The sequence below is a fragment of the Equus caballus genome, chromosome 5 (genome assembly GCF_041296265.1).
Source record: "Equus caballus isolate H_3958 breed thoroughbred chromosome 5, TB-T2T, whole genome shotgun sequence".
In the NCBI taxonomy this organism is placed as follows: domain Eukaryota; kingdom Metazoa; phylum Chordata; class Mammalia; order Perissodactyla; family Equidae; genus Equus; species Equus caballus.
In genome coordinates this window covers 4,313,723-4,333,800 of record NC_091688.1, presented here as the reverse complement: position 1 = coordinate 4,333,800, position 20,078 = coordinate 4,313,723, and the positions used below count along the sequence as shown (strand labels likewise).

The window sequence follows — 20,078 nt, the reverse complement described above, 5'->3', positions numbered from 1 at the left end:
CCCAGATAATGGGGGCAGTGAGTTTTAAGAACAGCTAAAAACATCAAGAGATGGGGCTGGCCTGGTGGGGTAGTGGTTAGGTTCGTGCAGTCTGCTTCAGTGGCCTGGGGTTCACCAGCCTGGATCGTGGGGATGGACCTACATACCGCTCATCAAGCCATGCTGTGGCAGCATCCCAAATACAAAAGAGAGGAAGATGGGCATAGATGTTAGCTCAGGGCCACTCTTCCTCAGCAAAAAGAGGAGGATTGGTGGCAGATGTTAGCTCAGGGCCAATCTTCCTCAAAATAAATAAATAAATAAATAAAGCTCAAAAGAGGCCAGTACAACTTAAGTGGCAAGAGTCCAGAAGTAGGAAAACAAAGCCTAAAACACTTTTTACTAGACTGATGGGGATCACGCAAATGAATAGACGCGGGGCTGAAGTGCTAGGCTGGAACTGAGTTTTTTTTATGGGTTTTGCATTCTAGACAAGCATTGTTAGCAATGGGAAGCTATGAAGTTTCTGACAAGGTGAAAGAACTATTCTAAGATTAGGTACCGGAAGGAATGTAGGTTTGGAGTGAAAGACGGAAGAACAGAAGTGGAGGAAAAACCAAGGGGGTTATGCACTGGTCCAGGCACACGGTATTTATCACTTAATGGAGAGCAGGGAAGCAGGAAGGCTGACAAACAGCTAGGTGCTAGAAACAAAGGAGAAAGAGCCAGCAAACACTCTTATTTCTTGGGGGGGAGGGGGACATATGACGGGTGGAAGGGAAGTAGCACCAGATGGGGGAGGGAAGGACCATAAAAACCCCCACAAAACTCAAGGTTTTAAAATTGGGTCCCCAGAAGAACACAACTCCCCAAAAGGACCAGCAGAGCAGACAACCAGACGAGCTCCATTTTGGACATGTGGACCCTGCTTCCACTGACCAGGAAAGACATCTATGCTATGTTGGGCTTGAATTTTCCTGAAAATCTACAAAAATCAAAAGCATCCTGCTCATCTTATTAAATGTGTGCCGACATTTGGGAGTTAAAAGATCCTATATCAATGACTGAGCATTTTGGAATTAACTGTAATCAGGTTGGTGTGTAAGTATAAACCGATCAGCTAAAAAAATCAATTAGAAATACAACATGTCCTTAACATCGAGTCTTGAGGTATGTACACCTGCCTCGGCCCGCATGACAACAATGTGTTGAACCTAATGGAACCACTCTTTAAAAGAAAGTGATTACTGGGGCAGGCCCCATGGCCGAGTGGTTAAATTTGTGCGCTCCGCTTCAGCGGCCCAGGGTTTCGCTGGTTCGGATCCTGGGCGCCAACATGGCACCGCTCATCGGGCCACGCTGGGGCAGCGTCCCACATGCCACAACTAAAAACACACAACTATGTACCGGGGGGATTTGGGGAGAAAAAGGAAAAACAAAATCTTTAAAAAGAAAGTGATTACTTCTGGGCGTCTCCTGATGATACCGTATTTTCTGTAGACTAAACACCACCCTCACACCTGCTCCTCTGAAGATTCGAGACAGGAATACTCACAAGCTGACACAGTTCTGTGGACTCCTGAGTAACTTGTGTGGTAGCTCTGCTTCTACGGGATCCATGGTCTACACTGATGCCACATTCATGCGAAGCGGGAGAATGCCTCTGATTCTGCTTCCCCACGCCATCTGTGTGATTCCGGCTCTCACTCACTCCTGCACTTTGTCTTACACAGAATCACACCCACCTGGACCTGGTGAGCAAGTTACCTGAATTCGTACATAATCTCTGACTCTACCTCACCCTTCCTTCCTTCTCAGGCACGACACCCAGGGGGCCTCCCTTTTTATAAATCCTGGGGGGCACATGTTCACTCAAGAATCTGGCAATCAGGTATATATCCCAACCCAGGGCAACAGAGCTTTTCTCCTGGAGACTTATTTCAGCAGTAAATACACAGTTTCAGTAGTATCACATATGACAATGAAGCCACTGAGGCCAAACAGAAAGACGTTTTATTCCAGGGGTCACAGTCATTTCTATACATCCTCCAAGTTTTCCCAAAGAAGACCCTCAGGAACTCACAATCTATGGACAACGGACAGGTGGTCCCTCTACTCTTTCAGGAAGAGCATCGAGGGTAATTTCTTAACACAAGGGCCCAGAGCAAAAAAGAAAAAAAGGCACTTCAAAATTGTCACAGGTGAATAGTAGCAATGAGGTAATTTCCTTACAGCTGCTGTAAGAAAGGGCTTCTTACAGAAACCCTGCGCCACACATTCTTACTAGGGGCGACATGTCCTTCAAGGGGGCAAACGCTGGTTTTGGGGGCAGGGGAGGGTGAGAAAAGACATCTTCCTCTTTTTATACATAAGGCACAGATACACAGCATATGTGTAGTACTAAAATTTCATGGAAAGGGAAGTAATTAGGAAAAAAGTCTAAAAAAGGCTTCTTGGGAAGGTGATGATAAGAAAAAAGATTGAGAAACACTGCTTTAAATAATCCCTAAAGCCTACAGACAATAAATATTATTAATAGACTTATCCATCTGCGAGAGAAAATAACATATAGGGGAAATAATACAGTAACCGGAGTTCAACAAAACAGGGCTTGAACAACTGGCCTGTGTGACACGACCTGGGGGGAGGAGCAACTCTGAGTCAGGCCCGGCCCACCCCCATCTGGAAGTGGGGAGACTCTCTTCCTCAGAAAGGTGTGGGGATTGTATGACACAGGCATGGGACAGACTCAGCATCTAGGCGACAGTCAACAAATGTGACCCATCATCATTCAAAAGAAGAACTTATCCATTTAATGACAGAAAAATGACAGGCTCGGCCCCTGCCAAGTCCTGAGAACATGAAATGCTCGACACTGCTGAAGTCTGTGCTAAAGTTCAAGGACGGTCAACGTCAGGCGGAACAGAAGCACAGTGAGCCGCAGATATTAGCACCTCAGGAGAAGGTGCTGTCCCGAGCACTGGACTTGCATGAACCCACTTTCTCCTCAGAACGCCCCTGTGTGGGAAGTTCTCTTGTCTCCACTTCACAGACAAGAATCAGGACAGTGAGAGTGTGTTTAACAAGCACCCACTGCTAACTAGCACTTGTCCAGTTACTAACCTGCCTTCCTCTCAACACTCTGGCCCCGTATTTCTCTTCTGCATTCATGTCACTCCGAAGTCATCGACATGCCATTCTTACTCCTAATGACTCCCCGAGGGAGAGCAGAGATGGCGCTTTACACATTCTTGAAGACCCTACATGCCCACCGCAGAGTAAGCTCCCAATGAATACTGCTGCATCAGAGGGACTGCGAGATAAATCAAGAAACTTCTAACTAAATCAGAAAGAAGTGTGTGTACACACATATGTATATGAATACTTAAAAGAAATACAAACAAAAATGAGGCAAATGAAAGCTGAAGAGACGCAGGATAAACTGTATTTGAGTCAGCAAGGTCAGTCAGGGGCTGCTCTGTGGAAAAGACAAATTTCAAACGGGCCTGACAGTGAGCAGAGCTAGGGGATGCAAGATTAGATGGGCATGCAAAGCCAAGGAGATAAGCTGCACTTAAGAGATGCTGAGCTGTTTTTCCTGCAGAGTCTGAAGAGAGAGAAGGGCCTTGAAGTCTCTAACAGATAACAAGCTCGGTCCTTCCGGAAGTGAACAATCAGAAGACCAGACCATTAATGACACCACAGCAGTAAAGGACCCTGGGAGGTAGGACTAGCCGGGAGCAGTCAAGCATCCCTACCGACACAGAGGTGTCGGTCCCCTCTGGCTGGAAGCTCCAGGAGACGGAGGTCAACGTGCCGGTCATGTTCGTAGACTTGAACTTGCAGGGCAGCTTCCCTTGCGTCCCATTTGCCACGAAGATTTCTTTTGGGGTATATACCTCCAAGGCCGATGCGCCAGCAGTCACTGGAGAGAGAGGAACAAAGGAGAGCTTCAGGGTGGATGCAGCAGGAACACCACGGTGCATGTTTATCAGACAAGACGACAAAGAAAACTACAGGTTACTAGACATATACAGTAACCCACCGCCACTGTGCACTATACATCGCCGGCAGAACATTCTATAGCCAGGTACTTCCTACAAACAGGGTAAACTGACGATGGTCTCAGATTTGTGCATTTTGCTTTTTAGTGAGAAGATACTTTTACTAGTTCATCTATACCTGGTATTTATGTTTTCTTCTTAATTAACAGATCTTATTTTTCAGAGTAGTTTTCGGTTTACGGAAACACTGAACAGAAAGCAGAGAGTCCCATATAGCTCCTCACCCCCCTACACCCGTTTCCCCTACTATTAACATCTTGCATGAGTGCAGTACGTTTACTACAATTGATGAGCCGATACTGTCCCATTGTTGTTAACTAAAGTCCACAGTTTACACTAGGGTTCACTCTGTGTTGTACATGTACGGGTCTGGACAAATGCGTGATGACATGTATCCACCATCACAGGAAAACAGAGTAGTCCCATGGCCTGAACACCCGGTGTGCCACCCGCTCACTCCTGTCTTCCCTCCCCCTAAATCCCTGGGAGCCACTGATCTTTTTACCGCTTCTATATTTTTGCCTTTTCCAGAATACTATATAGTTGGAATCATACTACAATGTAGTCTCTTCAGATTGGTGTCTTTCACTTAGCAATGTGCATTTAAAGTTCCTCCACGTCATTTCGTGGCATGGTGGCTCATTTCTTCTTAGTGCTGAATAACATCCGTTGTATGGATGTACCACAGCTTAGCCATTCACTTACTGAAGGACATCTTGTTCGCTTCTCTGATGGTCTGTTTTTAACGATGTGGAGGCCATAGTTTTATTTCTTTAAATAGTTCTCATATGCACCGGTCACATTTCAACTGATAGCATACTGAACTCTTCTCAGCTTTCATATTTAAAGCAATTAAAATTATTCTAGGTAAGATATCACCTCATTTTAAAGCCATGTTTAATATTTAACTGACCTTTTCCCTATAATCAATTTAAGGCCAAAAAAAAATAGCATAACATACCTTGTTTTCATTAGTGAAATCTTATCTACCATTAGATTTCAGTGTGCTAGACACACGTGTACTCAAGAAACAGCTGACACCCACTGGTCACGTTTCCATTTACCCATCGAGTTTTTTCAGTTAGCCTAAGCACAGAAAATAGTAGTTAAACTGTCTATCACTCGGAATATAAAAATAGCTCTTTTTTCAACATCTGTAATCAGAGGCAACTGTAGGAATTATTAAGGGTTGCTGCTAAAATAAAATAATCTTCACTCAAAAAGAGAGACTTTCATGGACTAAATGAAAGTTAGAAAGAAACTTATTTGGACTAAAATTAGAAACAATTAGAGTTAATACAGAAAAAAATTAAAACACCTATCTTCAAAATAAGGTGTTTTTTAAAGAAACAGTTTGGAGAGGATCCAGGTCTGCAGTGCTCCAATTATTCTCACAACGTAACAGACGAGCAGAATAAGGAAGGGTATTGTCACCCAGGACCGATGGTTACATTCAGAATTCTTTCTTCCTGAAGTCTGAACTACGACTCTAGGCCAAGGAGAATGAGAGCACCCCCCACTCCTCCCAACCATCTTCCAAATGTTTATTCTCAGGATACAATGGGCACTTTTGGCTATTCTTTTAAATAAACTGATAGCCACACTGCATCAAGCAGATTTTTTCTGCTAAAGAGGGTGGATTATTATTATAGGGAACAATGGATTATTTATTTGTGGTCCAAACCTCAAAACAAGCCCTTCTTTCAAACAAGAAGCAAACAAAAGAGGTTCCTTGCTATTGCCGGTAGGCAGAAAAGCAGCCCCGGGCCCTTGAGCTGAAAATGAAGGACAGAGCACAAGACGGGATGATGTGACCAGCTTATTCCAGGAAGCAGTGCTGGCTTGAAACCCTTATTTAGTCTGTGTGATTCTGCCTAGTTTTCTGCAGAGTGATAGGCATTGCAAGGAAAGCCATAGTCTTTAAAGTCAGTAAGTAAAGTTTCTCAAGGATTTTCTCCAACCAGACCCCTGCCACAAGGCCTGGTTGCAAGAACTGTTACCCTGAGATGTTATTTAAAGATGGAACTAGGCCAAGTGTCCAAGTTTACAGTCATGGAATTTGAACCAAAAAGACTGCCCAAATCCCTAAATGTCTTTTAGACAATCTAGTTAAGATAAGTTTAATTTAATTATGCCAAAGCTGCCTAACAAACTGGCCTTATTATAAATAAATATGATAAAAATGGCTTTAAAAAAAAAAAACATACTGTCACCCTTTTGCTAATTTAAACTTGTAGCTTTCAGAGCCAGGATTATGAATTTCAACTCTAGCTAATCAGCTAGTTCCAGAAAAATAAAATGACTCCATACATAGCTAGTTAACTTCTTCTTATTCCTGGCTCTCTTTCTCTCCAACATTACTCTTGTCATAATTTTTGAGATTCCATTAGTCATAAGATGAACTTTCCGAAACTCTGGTCTCTCTGTTTATCTTCTCTTCTCCCATAATCTTATCCTCAGGTCCAATCCCAGCCACTCCTTCCCACGGTCATACCCTAGACCACAGCTTCTAAACCCTGGCACTACTGACAATCGGGCCCGATTATTCTTTGTCTTGAGGGCTTTCCCATGCATTGTAGGATGTTTAGCAGCATCCCTGACCCCTACTCAATGTCAGTAGCATCTTCTCCCCTTTCAGTATTGACAACCAAAAATGTCTCTAGACACTGCAAATGTCCCCTCAGGGGCAAAGTGCTCATGACTGAGAACCACTGCCCTAGACTCTACCATCAATACCTGCACCCTCCCCCCAATCTCAACTTCAGGCTTCTCTATTCTCTGACTGACCACCCCTGTCTTTCCAGAGCATGTCCTCTAATACCCCGACTTCACAGATCCTTCAGCCACGTCAGAAACTAAAATCCACCCATCCTCAGTCGTTTTACTGTCTTATCCCCCACAGGTCTTCATCTGTCATTAGACTCATGCCCTGGCTCGCACCATCAGCTCCCTTGCCTCGCTCCCTTCAGTGCATTCACCCGGCCAAAGGTCGAGCCTGGCTAAATCCAGTCCTCTCCCCACTCTGCGTCTCTACCTCGGCGCTGACCACAGACGGAGGAAGCGCACAATCCCACTGATCGGTTTCACCTTAAACTCATGGCACTAACTTCAAGGGGGACTCTCACTGCTGCCCAGCACTCCTCCCACATGTTCCTATGTCATCTACTCTCACTCTCCTAGAAGACCATTCTGCACCTTCCTCTCTCACCTCAACTCTCCACCTCCTCCTGCTTCTCCCGCTCAGCTAATGACTGTGCTTCCTGTTTCACCGAGAAGCAACTTCCCTATGCCCCACACCACACCCTACCCGCTCCTGCATCTGTGTCCGCAGCCTGCCTTCCTCCTCTACGATGCAGGAGCCGTCTGCCCTCTCCAAGGTCCACTCCTCCACCGTGCACTGATCTCAGCTTCTCCTGCCTCCCTAGGGACACCGTCCAGCAACTCTCCCGCTTTCTCCTGAATTTTTCACTCTCTACTGAGTTATTGCCATCAATAAATATACATATTTACATCATGTCCCAGCTTTAGGGGGAAAGAATCTTGACCCTGCATCTCCCCACAGCTAGGATCCCCTTGCTTTCCTCTAATTTACAAATCTTTAAAGAACTGTCTATACTCTAATTTCTCTCCTCCCATTTTACCTTGAATAAAGCCAATTCAGGCTTTCATCTCCAGTACTCCAATAAAATTGTTCTTGTTAAGGAACCCAATGCCTTCCATGTGGCCAAACCAACAATTAATTCTCAAATCTCATCTCATTGATTTACCTACAACGTTTGACACAGTTGATCACTCCTTCGTTGAAACAATTCTTTTTTTTCCAGTTTAGCTTCTGAAACATCCCTTCCTCTTGGTTCAGTTCTTATCTCATCGCCTGCTCCTTTTCCAGTTCTTCTGACCTTGTCTGTTGTAAAGTCCCAGATCATTCCTCTGATGTCTTATCTTATTCTTTTGGTGACTTCATCTAGTTTCAAGGCTTTAAACACCTTCTAAATGTAAATGACCCCTGTATACACACACACACTGTCTATTCGACAACTTCACTTGGATTTAACTGGCATCTCAAAGTTAATGTGTCCAAATTGAACTCCTAATTCCCACACCCAAATCTCTATGGTCTTCTCATTCAGTAAATGGCAACTCTAGCCTTCTAGGGGCTGAGGCCAAAACCCCAGAATCCCTCAGGACACCCCTCTTTCTCATAACTTCCCTCCATTCCATTGTGAAACACGTTTTCTCTACTTAGAAACGTATCTTGAGATTGATCTCTCCTGCCTCTTTCAGTGCTACCATCTTGGCCCAAGCCCCTATCATCTTTCACTTGGGTCACTTCAGTGGCTTCCTCAGCTGGTACCTCTGCTTCCACCCTCACCCACTTAACTGCAGCCAATCCACGGAGAGGCCTGAGAGATCTTGTTAAAATGCAAATCAGATCTTATCACTCCTCTGCTCCAAACCCTCCAACGGTTCTCCCGTCAGCCAGGATCAGGTCAAAATCCTCACAGTGGCCTACAAAGCCTGACATGAGCCAACTCCTGGCCCCCTCTCAGACCTCGTCTCCAACTCCTCCCGCCTCAGACAGGCTGCGGCAGCCACCCCGGCCTCCTTGTGCCCCTCTGCCTGTGATGAGTGCCCCAAGTATAGAGAATGCTAAGGACAGAAAGACTAGAGGTAATCCAGGAAATCCATGAGGGCAAAGGGAAGAGCCATCAACTGTGTGAGATGCTGAAGGTCAGGTGCTCTGGGAGAAGTCTCCGTGGATACCCCGGCTTAACGCTGCCCGTGGTCCCATGCCCATAACAGAACCCCAGAGGACGTGTACCAGGCACAGGACAGCAGTTTCTGACTGCCAAGACAGGCATGAATGAGTGGCATCTTGTTAGAAAGTTCCTCCTGTGTGGGTAAAGAGAGAAACTAAAACAGGTTTCCCTCTCACACCACATTCCATGCAGCCCAAGCGAGGGATGAGTTCACTGTTCCTTAAACAATTGGGAATGGCTTGCTTTGTCCAGCCTTTTTTTTAAGTGACTAGGAGTATTATGGAAATACATAGTAAAACTGTTGTGGAATTCAGATGGCTCATCTTCAGAGTCATAGTAGAGAGTTTTTAGGCGCTAGTTAAAAATGGCTAAAAATGCAAATGCAGAGAACACTGACATGTAGAGAAGCCATTGTTCTAATCTCCAGCCTTCCCTGTCACTGCAGACGGGAATCCCAGTCTGAAAGGGACACTAAATAGGTTTCTGTTAGGCCTAAGATTCACAATTACAGCACAGCAGCAAACATCACTGTGAAAACTATTAAAACTCTTAGAAGGGGAAAAAAGTCTCCTGTTGAATCCTGGAAAAACCAGTTGCCTCAGGAATAAAAACACAGAAATGAAATGAAATAAAAAGATTAAGCGATATACAAACATTTTTATATCCTGCCAACTTTGGTTTCTGAGTTACATATTAACTTACATATAAATTTCAGAATGATAACAGGAGCAGGGCTTACTTTCCTCCCGGGGGAAGGAATCTTGCTAAATTACACTAGAGTTCAAAGGGCAAGAAAACAAATGAAAACAACTCTTCTTGTAGGAGACCAATTCAAGTGAGAGAAGCCTGAAAAAATCACTTGACAAGTAATCAAAACGTTTGTGGAATCAACTCACCAGGGGTCATTTCTATAGTAGTCAAATATGATACCCAAAACTTGATATTCTTTTATTTTGGATGGAGAACCAGAACAGTTTAGGAAGAAACAAAGCAAATGGAGAATACAAAACAACATCCATCACAATTACAAAGAAAAAAGCAAATCCAAGAATGGTTTGCCCAAGAGGCGATCCCGCCCCCCCCCCCCCCCATGATCCATCTCCATGTTTTGAATTACTGACACAGGAGAATGTCAATAATGCTTCCCAACTAGCATGTCAAGACGATCTCATTCCGAGTAAATTCAGACTCTTCTACCATAAAATCATTTGAAATACACTGGGGTAGCTTTATTACAAATGAATAAACACTCTTCAAGGCCTAAGAACGGATCTTGAAACTGTCAGTGGGTAAAGCAACCCCTTGCCATGTTGCTGCTGGGTCCACGTGCAGTACCATCGTTTGTAACAACCTACCCTTTCAACAAAGGCTGCTAAGATTTTCCTTAAAATTGGAAGAAGGCTTTTGTTTCAAAAATTTGTGAAGCACTTTGATGTCACTGGTATATTCTCCTGCCTAGAGTACAGTCAAGCAATTTATTTAAACAGCTTTCCAGCCTATCACTTGTTTGCCTTTGGTACACAGTGAAAGTCTGATATTGTCATCTCTCTTAATACAAGCAGAAATATGACCTTTTAAAACACATTAAAAGAGAGGAACGAAAGAGAATACTGAACACAAAGTTCAGACTAGTGGGCATGACTGGAAGAGGGTGAGGGTGCAAGAGGAAAAAGGCACACAGTGTTGGTAATGTTTCATTTCCTGGGCTGGGGAGTGAGGGTGGGGGAGCTCATTTTACTGTTTAGTCTGTAAATGGTACACACACAAACACACTCTTTTGTATCTATTTTTTCATAATAAAAACTGTTCTTTCAAAGAGAGAAACGAAGACATCAGCAAGGTGATAAGAGATTTACTTCAACTGCAGAAAGCTCCAGTGCAAGCACGCAGCTCGACCCGTCAGCGTCCACTGCGACTCCTGCAATCAGGCTGGAAAAAGCAAAGCCCGAGGCAGCGCGCAGCTGCCGGTCGAGGCTGCCCTGCCAGTCGGTCGAGGCAGCGTGCCTCCTCGGAAGAGGGCCACTCGCAGCTGAAGTGGGCTGCTCCCTCCCATGAATCAGGGCTATTTGGGACCTCCCTCAGCTGGATGGCACAAAGGAAGGAGGGGCTACAAAAATACACTCTATTCAATGAGCCCTAAATACCACTAAATTCAGCTTTTCATTTGTCAGGAACACACTCCTCTACACTCTTTGTCTGAAGTTGTGCTTCCGGCCTACATCTAAAAGTGACTTCCTCCCAGCTTCTGCCCCAAACTCCCCAGCCCGTGCCCCGAACATCCTGCCCTTCCCTATTCAGGCACTTCTCTGTCCACGGGAATGACAGACAGGGCAGGGACCACATCCACGTCGTTTGCCTTTCGTTGATGGGTTCAACAAACGTTTGTTTGAAAGTTGGAAAAAAATGAATGAATGAATAGAATGAAAGGAGAGAAGAATAAAACATACCAAACTAAACTCAGATAAACTCAGCCATAAAAATTACACTTGCTCCGCAATGAGCGGCTGCAGCATAACGCCCAAACAAAGTGTCTGCAGAGACTACGCAGGGCCAAGTGAGAATGAGACACCAACCTGGAGGGGCTCAGACAGGTTTCCACCAGGAGTCACCCTCCTATTCAGATGAGAGAATCCCAAAGGAGACTCATCTATTGAAATGCCCAATAAAAAAAAAAACACAGGATTACCAAATTCCTCTCAGAGTCAATTCCTTCCACTCACGATCAATGTCCAGCTGGCCACATCTCTATCCTGAACCTTTTTTTGCACTAACAAAGATCCTTCTGTTTCTCACATGACAGTTATTCCAAAGGTCCTGAATCAGGCCAGTCACTGAGCTGACCACTTGACTCCCTAAAGCCCTGGCCTTTCTTCTTTGCCCTCCTCTGTGTATGTGCTGTTCGTCTTTCTTTCCTGTACTGTTTTCCTTTTTTCAATCAACCATTCATTCTCTCAGACTATGCTGGGATCAGCCTCTCCCCTAATGGACTGCCAGTCCCGTGGAGACAAACAAACATCTCCAGCACAGCGGCAGAGGCCCCGTGCCTGGCCCTGGGGGGCTGCACAGGGTGCTAGGGCAGACTTCACGCAGGGCAGGGCTTCCGTTAACAGCTCAGTCAACACAGACGCCACAGCTGCAGTCAACCTGAATTGTATCATCTGCATCAAGTGTCCAAATATTTCCCAGTTCTTAGCAAGTAGACAAAAACAAGAAACTTTTGGTAAGAAGTCAGAGCTTTTTACTTTTGAGAGATTAGAGTGGACTAAAATGCTGAGCATAAAGGACATGCTGAACGCTCTGGGGCGTGCATATCTGACAGATAGCAGAACAACGCTCTCACACATTCTGTACTTCCCGGGTGCTGAAATGGCGTATTAAAATTTCTATTCAAGCAAAAGACCACCGTACCTTAAATGTATCTTCCCAAGCTCTGGAATCTTACCAGAAGGTCTGTGATATGTCAGAAGATACTTGAGCCAAAATTTAATGCAAACCAGAAAAGGCCAATAGAAAACATTAGAGCAACAACAGAATGAGAGATTGGAAAGGACAGGCCTACGGTCGATGGCAAGTGGGGTATTCCTTGCCTCCAAAACTTGGCAAAAAGGAAGTGGGCAATGGAAAAGTCACCACTTACTGAGTGCTTATCGTTCAGCATTACAATCTGTGGCTCATTTATTATGGTCAACAGCACCGTTGGGTGTTATCTATGGGATAGAAGCTCAGAAGGCCTAAGGAACTCGCCCAGGTCACTTACCCAGCAAATGTGGAGCCAAAAGTTGAATCTAGGACCTTCTGACTCCAAAGCCCAGCACTTTCACCATGCTGATCATCAAGCTTTAACAGAATTTCTTATTCTAACAAAATCTTATGGGGAACCCGGTGTATAAGGAGATTGAGGCAGTTTTCATAGACAAGTCAGACAAGAAGTACTCAAAACTTACAATAATAAATAAGTCCCCGAACTGCAATACAGCATGATGGTTCTCAACCATGGCTCCACATCAGATTCCTCTAGAAAGCTTTAAAAACTACTGATGTCTACTGAAACCAGTGAAAATATTCTGTATGATACTGTAATGATGGATACATGTCATTATACATTTGTCCAAGCCCAACGAATGTACAACACCAAGAGTGACCATAATGTAAATGATGGATTTGTGGTGATAATGACATGTCAGTGTAGGTTCATCAATTGTAACAAATGTGTCACCCTGGTGGGGGATATGACGATGGAAGAGGACATGTGTGTGGGGGCACGGGGGAAATGGGTATATAACCTTTCTCTCAATTTTGCTGTGAAAAAATAAAATCCCTTAAAAACAAATACTGATGCCTGGGTCCCACCCCTACTCCCAGGGATTCTGACTTAATTGGTATGGGGTGTGGTCTGGGCACTGGGCTTATTAAAAGGCCCTCAGGTGATTCTAAATCTGTAAGCCCCACCCAGCATACCAATGAGGTGCTGGATTCACTTATGATACTATCATCAAATAAGATGGGGCCTGAAGCAGATGGGCCTTGCCCGGCATTGACTGAGTGTTGATACAGGTATGTTCACTTGTGAAATATATATTAGTGCACCTGCGTGAACCGGAAATTCACAAGAGACTACGGCAGTGTTCTGCTACCTTCTCAATCAACCACACACTTAAGTTTAAATGTGCACAGAAACTACAAAGCCCCCTTTATTCTAAAGACTGCACTGGCTGCCGGAGTTGACGTGGCAGTGTCTCCAAAGTCCCAAAATTATGCATATAACTTCCTATCTGTGCTTGTTGTTTTTATTCTTATTTTAATGGTTAACAGTACACTTTAGAGACAAACGAAATGTACATCAAAGCTCTGGAAGCTCTAAAGCTGCCAGAATCCCCTGGAATCTACTGGGGAGAGCCTGAAAGCCACTGCTCTGCTTGGTTTTGAGAAGGTCAGGTTTACTACAGGAGTGGAAAACCAGGTCTGCCCCCACAGCAGCCTGACGCTGGACAGACAGACTAACCACATTTCAACCACACGAGGGGAAGTGAATTAAATGGGGGAGGAAGTCCTTCATCCTTCTTAGAGCTACAGGTACTCTCAAATCTGTGTCTACTACCTGGTTATCCTTTGGGCAGCTTCTCAATTAAACGCAAATTTGTCCATGCCAATTTCTTATGTAAAACCCAGTTTAAAAGCTCCTGGATTACGTCACGAAGTCCACAGTCCTCAGTATGCCACACTAGACATTGCCAAGTAACAGCCCTCTTCCTGCTTTTACATCTGGTGAAGGCTAACGCTGGTGAGCTGGATCAGCTTGCTCTCACTTCCCCCAACATAAGACGCAGATGGCATGCCACTGGGCACACCATGTGAGTCTACACTTGGCTTGGAAGGAGTCTACTTCCGAATTCCTACAGAATCTCAAGACTCCACCTAAACATGACTTCAGTGAAGCCCTCCCTGATTTGACCTCCTCCTCTGCCCCACGACTCAACATTTCTTGTACGCCTCTCCATGGCTGCAGAATACTGAAGTAGTCACAGCTTCAAGGGAGAAGCAAAATCTTTTTGGTACTGCTCCTGCAATAATCTCGAGCTCCTCTATAAGACTCAGGACTCCTTGGGGCATGGAACTACGTCTTATCTGCCCTTTGTGTGCCCAACATATAGGATACTTCCTGGTGGTCAGAACACTCTCAAAGAACAGTTAAGGAGTAAACAGACTGATAAGAGCCAAATTTTTAGGATTCCTATAACGTGAAGTTATGGTTAATGAAACGTATAAGCACTTTTTTTTTCCCCTAAAATAAATTAAAGAAACCAACTTGCCCTTAAATGGATGCCTAACCCAGGTCAAGTTCTTTCTGACTTTTAGAAAAACCTGGAAAAGAGTCCAGATTAATCAGCACCAATTTATCACTGCCAGAAAGAGTTCAAAGTGTAACTGCTCGCCCTTGGACATCAAGTAAAAAAGGAGAGAGGAATGGAAACATGTGCTCCATTCCTGCTGAGATGCAGGCTTTGTTAGAAGAATAATTTAAAAAAGATAACAATTAAACAACTCATTTATTGAACAGCAAATAAGTGCTAGCTTCTGCAGAGGGTACAGCGTCATTGGAAACTGTGAAAACAGACACACACACAAAAGAATGTATACAACAAACAGTGGGTGCCTACCATGTGCAGGGTCTGGTCACACTGCAGGACACAGGAGAACAGCTCTCCCACAGGGATGACGTGCTACCTGGTCTGTATTTTAGTTATTGTTTACACCATCTTATCTCCCCCAAAAAAGTTCCTACTAAAGCATCTCCTAAAGTAGCCAATAGACTATAACTACAGTATGTAGTGAATTAAAGTTGAAGTTAGAAAAATGAAGAGGTCAGGGAGTGTTTTATGGGAAATGCATTTGAATTTTACGGGGGATGTTGAGAAGAATCAAGATAGATAGGAAGGGCATTTTGCAGAGACAGAAAAACGCGAGCTGATGTTTACAATGAATGACAGATTAATCTGGCTGGAGCAGAAGAAAGCTGTCGAGTCGAAAAGGTGGGCTGAGACGCTGGAACTTGATCTGCGCGAAGTGGGCACCACTCTCTATTTGTAAGCAGGGGGATACAGGAAAAGTGGACTTTTTGGTGGAGATGTGAAGAAATGCAGAAAAAGGAGGGAAAAGAGGCATTTAGAAGATTTTCCCCCCTCAATGATTTATTTGTTTCATTCTGCCCCAACACAACAAAATAGAAAAACCTCCAGGAACGACTCCTCTCTACATCTTTCAAAGCAACAATACCACTAACAAACCAAATTATTTTTACATTTAGAAGCCTACAAACTGACTTTAGATATGTGGAGGATATTTTTAAAAACTAAGTATTGCATGTAGCTAATTTCTTTGAAATAATTAATAAGGAATTCTACATGATTATACATCAGATGGCTGCCCCAAGCTCATTAAACTATTTTTTAATATCCCAACCATTTTGATGGGAATCCTGCTAAGACGTATTATTTTTCTTCTGTCTTCATAAAAAAGATAATATGGTGAATGAAAGTTCGAGGAGAAACAAGATATTTACCTCGTTTCACAGTATTCCTGCACAAGCTAGTTATTAATCACAAAGGGAAAAAGATGGTTACTCTACAGTGGAGAAACATGGCAGACACCGTCTTAGGCAAGGATCAAAGTTAGTGTCACGGGGAATGGAACAAACTGGCACCACGTCTCCTTACATCATGCACCGAGAAGAACAGAGCATCACTTCTGTGGCACTCTTGCCAAATGTGCATAACCCGAATCATGACACAAATCTGATAGAGGGGCATCTTACTGCATAACTGGCCTGTACTCTTCAAAATGCTAATGTAAAATTAAGAAAATAAGACTCAGGAAGTGCAGACTAAAGGTGACCAAAGAGACATGACAGTTGAAGGAAACACATGATTCTGGATTTTCTTCTGCTATAAAAGACATTATTGGGACAACTGGCAACACCTGAATAAAGTCTGCATATTAGATAACAGTACTATATCAACATTAATTTCCTGATGTTGATAATTACACTGTGGTTATGTAAGATGACGTCCTTAGTCCTTAGGAACTACACATTAAAGTATTTAAGGACAAAGGTACAGACGCACAAAATATTTAAGGATAAAGATCAGCATTCTGCTGCTCTCATATAACTGAGAAACACACTTGAGGGAGAGGGAGCAGAAGAGGGATTAGGAAAACATAAGAAAACGTTAAAATTTGAGAAATCTGGGCAAAGAGCAGATGGTATTCTTCGATTCTTTTGCCACTTCTCTGTAAGTCTGAAATTCTATCAAAATAAAAACGGAAAAGAAATAATATAGTATTCATTTAACTTTTTTTGGTAACTCAGGAGTTGTTTGGACTTCAGGAACATAAAATTTAGTGGTGCCCTCTGGGGTCCCTCAGATATGTGGGGCTATCCGCCCCTATTTAAAGTTCCCCAGCCACAACTGATTAACCTTCTTGCTATCCGCTCCACTCTGATCAGAGAGTCCGAGGTTGCCACTGCTCACTGCCGCTTGCCTCCAGCAGCCCCTAGTCCACCTCCTAATGAATTGCTCTGATTTATTATGGGCTTGGAAACTCATCTAATTCACGGTCATTTTACAGATGAAAAAGCTCTGTTGAAGGTATCTATACCATAAAGAACAGAAGGATGTAAACAATTCCAAGGGTCTTTTTGTGACCGTGCTAATTAGATCAGTGTGTAAAATTAAGAGGAAACAGTTTCTTATTGAAGAAGTGTGTTACGAGTCCAGCTCAAGAATCTGAAGGAGTGGACTCTGTCATATTAGTGTCAGCTGTCCATTGGCCTTTTTAGGCTTACTTTCCAGTGGCCAGATAAGCCTCTGCAGATTAGTAACGTATTGGTGTATTTCAAGATTTCCCCCTAAACTTCCTGTTTATTTAAAAAAGAAACTCACGTGCTTCATAATCCCTGGATATTCTATAGCTTACTGAGTGGCTGGCTGTACTGCCCAAAGCTGAGATTATTTTCACTTAGATTTATATGCAAGAGAAACAACAATAAATAAAAGAGTGACGTGAGGACACATGCTGTTGAGTCACCGGTAACCGAATGTAGTTTAAAATGTACAACAAAACTTTAGAGCACTTTGTTCCTCCAAAAGTATTTTTCCAGCTATTTTCAGATAACCGAAAGAACCCTCTGCCTCCTGACCTACTGCAAACATTTAATAGAGTGACATCTCTTGAAACAGTTCTTTGGGGTCATTCTCCTCAGAGGACTGGCATTTACTCAAAGGCTTCTGGTTGGCAAAAATTCCTTGAAACAACAAAGTCTGTCAAATGGTTAAAACTTCTATTTTAAGGTGGCTGATATGAAGTAACTTTTCAAGCCACCTGACATTTTGAAATCATTTCTAAACCCAAACGTTTCCATCAAAGGTGGGCCTGTTTAAATAAATTATGGTATATCCATGCAAGGGAATACTATGGTGTCATAAGAAAGAACGAGTGCTGACATGGAATGATCTCCATGACGTATTATTAAAGGAAAAAAGGAAATGCAGACACACCATATACAAAAATTAACTCAAAAATGGACCATAGACTTAAATGTAAGAGCTAAAACTTAGAAAACTCTTAAAAGAAAAAAACAGAAAATCTTTGTGATCTTGTATTAGGCAACGGTTTCTTAGATAAGACACCAAAAGCATGAGCAACAAAAGGAAAAATAGGTAAACTAGACTTAATCAAAATTAAAACCTTTTGTGCTTCAAATGATACCATCAGGAAAGAAGTCAATCCAGAGAATGGGAGAAAATACTTGCAAATTATATATCTGATAAAGGACTTCTATCCAAAATATACAAAGAACCTTACAACTCAGTAATAAAGACAAACCAATCCAAAAATGAACAAGGACTTGAACAGATATTTCTGCAGAGAAGAAATACAAATGACCCACAAGCAAATGAAAACATGCTCAAATGTCACTAATCATAGAGCAAGGCAAATGAAAACCACAGTGAGATGCCACTTCACACCCACTAGGGACGCTATAATCAAAAGGACAGTAACAAATATCGGTGAGGATGTGGAGAACTCAGAACGCTCTGCACGGCTGGTTGCAATGCAACCCGGCGCAGCCCTCTGGAAAACAGCTCAGCAGGTCCTCAAGCGGGTAGACACAGAGGTAGCAGGACTCAGCAGCTCTGCTCCTAAGTGTCACCCCGGAGAACTGAAAACACGCCCATCAACTGAGTATTATTCTGCCATGAAAAGAAATGAAATATTGATACATACTATATCACGGATGAACCTTGAAAACATCATGCTAAGTGAAAGAAGCTAGACACAAAAGGCCCCATATTATATGATTCCATTTATACAAAATTTCTAGAATAGGCAAACCCATAGAGACAGAAAGCAGACGTGTGGGGGCTGGAGGCAGAGAGGAATGGGGAGTGACCACCAACAAGTACACTTTCTTTACGGAGTGATGAAAGTGTTCTAAAATCAGATGGTAGCGATGGCCGCACTTCTCTGTGAACACAATAAAAATCCATTGAATTTTATACTTTAAAAGGGTCAACTTCATAGCATATGAATTACATCTCAATAAAGCTGCTGTTAAAAAAAAAAAGCAAGCTGTTGAACACGCATGGGATGCAATCACTTACAGATTTGCTCATAACTCAAACTCTCTCTAGAAAGATACACAGGAAACTACCATCGGCCTCCTCAGCAGGGGACTGGAGACAGAGGAAGATGTTTTCACCAAGTGCTTTTTTAACTTTTGCACTATGTCAATATAGTACTGTTCAAAATCTTTAATTAGAGGTAAAATGAAACTAGAAAATGTTTTTAATAGACTAGTTCCTTCTTCTGGTTTAACAATGCAAAGCTCTGTGCAAAGCAATCCATGTGGTCACAGGACTGCAGATGGTAATGAGGGCTAAAATTAGCCTCAAGTAACAGAAAATCAGTACAGGTTTCTCTTCTGTACTGTATGGTTCTAGTTCCATTAACTTCTCCCCGTTTGTCTTCTAACTCTCTATCTCAGGGGCGCTCTGATGAACCAGTTTTGTTTGCCTCTTTATTTGGAGACTCAAACTGAACAAACCTCCTGCAAGGCATCAAATCCCCAAACTTGTAAAAAACCAAAACCTATCTTTAAAAAATTTTGTGATAAAATCTCCCTCTACCAGATGTTATACTTTAGGGGAAATTAAGAATAATAAATGACCCTTAATTTAAGAATAAATTTAAGAATAAATGACCCATAGAAGAAGCCAAAACAGCTTAGAAGCACTACTTTCTACATGCTCCACTCCTAAATTTCTGAATGGATTACTACTGCCCTCTGAAAGCCACTCTCCATTTTTCACCAACTTTGTCAGAGAGCTGGTCCAGAAACAGGCTTCCAAAACAGGCCACCGAACCCCAGCTCCACAACCAGGGCAGAAGGAAATAGCCCCACTTGAAGAAGTTCTCCTTCCCGTTTAATTCCACATTGTCCAGCTGGAATCCGGGGGTAGCTCTTTCCATTTGGGAAAGTTCCGTACTACAGATCTTACTGGGTATATTGCATTCTCTACACGCTTCCGCTGTAACGTCGAGGCAGCCCATGCGGGAGAGCTGCAGGAGCCCGCCAGCACAGCCTCAGCTCCCCAGCATGACACACAGGCCCTTCAAAGGCCCGCTCCAGGTTACCATGCCGGGCAGTTTATCACTCTCCCCATCTCACCCCAGATCCTACATTTCTGCCACGCCAAGCTTCGAGCCCCTTCCC

At 43.3% G+C, this 20,078-nt stretch overlaps 1 protein-coding gene across 1 annotated transcript in view; it reads right to left on the bottom strand.

Moving 5' to 3' along the window:
• MPZL1 (myelin protein zero like 1) overlaps nt 1-20,078 on the bottom strand; it is a 56,494-nt gene that overhangs the window by 19,454 nt on the left and 16,962 nt on the right. The window contains exon 2 of the mRNA XM_023640492.2: nt 3,738-3,904. Within this exon, the coding sequence (XP_023496260.2) occupies nt 3,738-3,904 (167 nt within the window). The remainder of the gene's footprint in view (nt 1-3,737; nt 3,905-20,078) is intronic.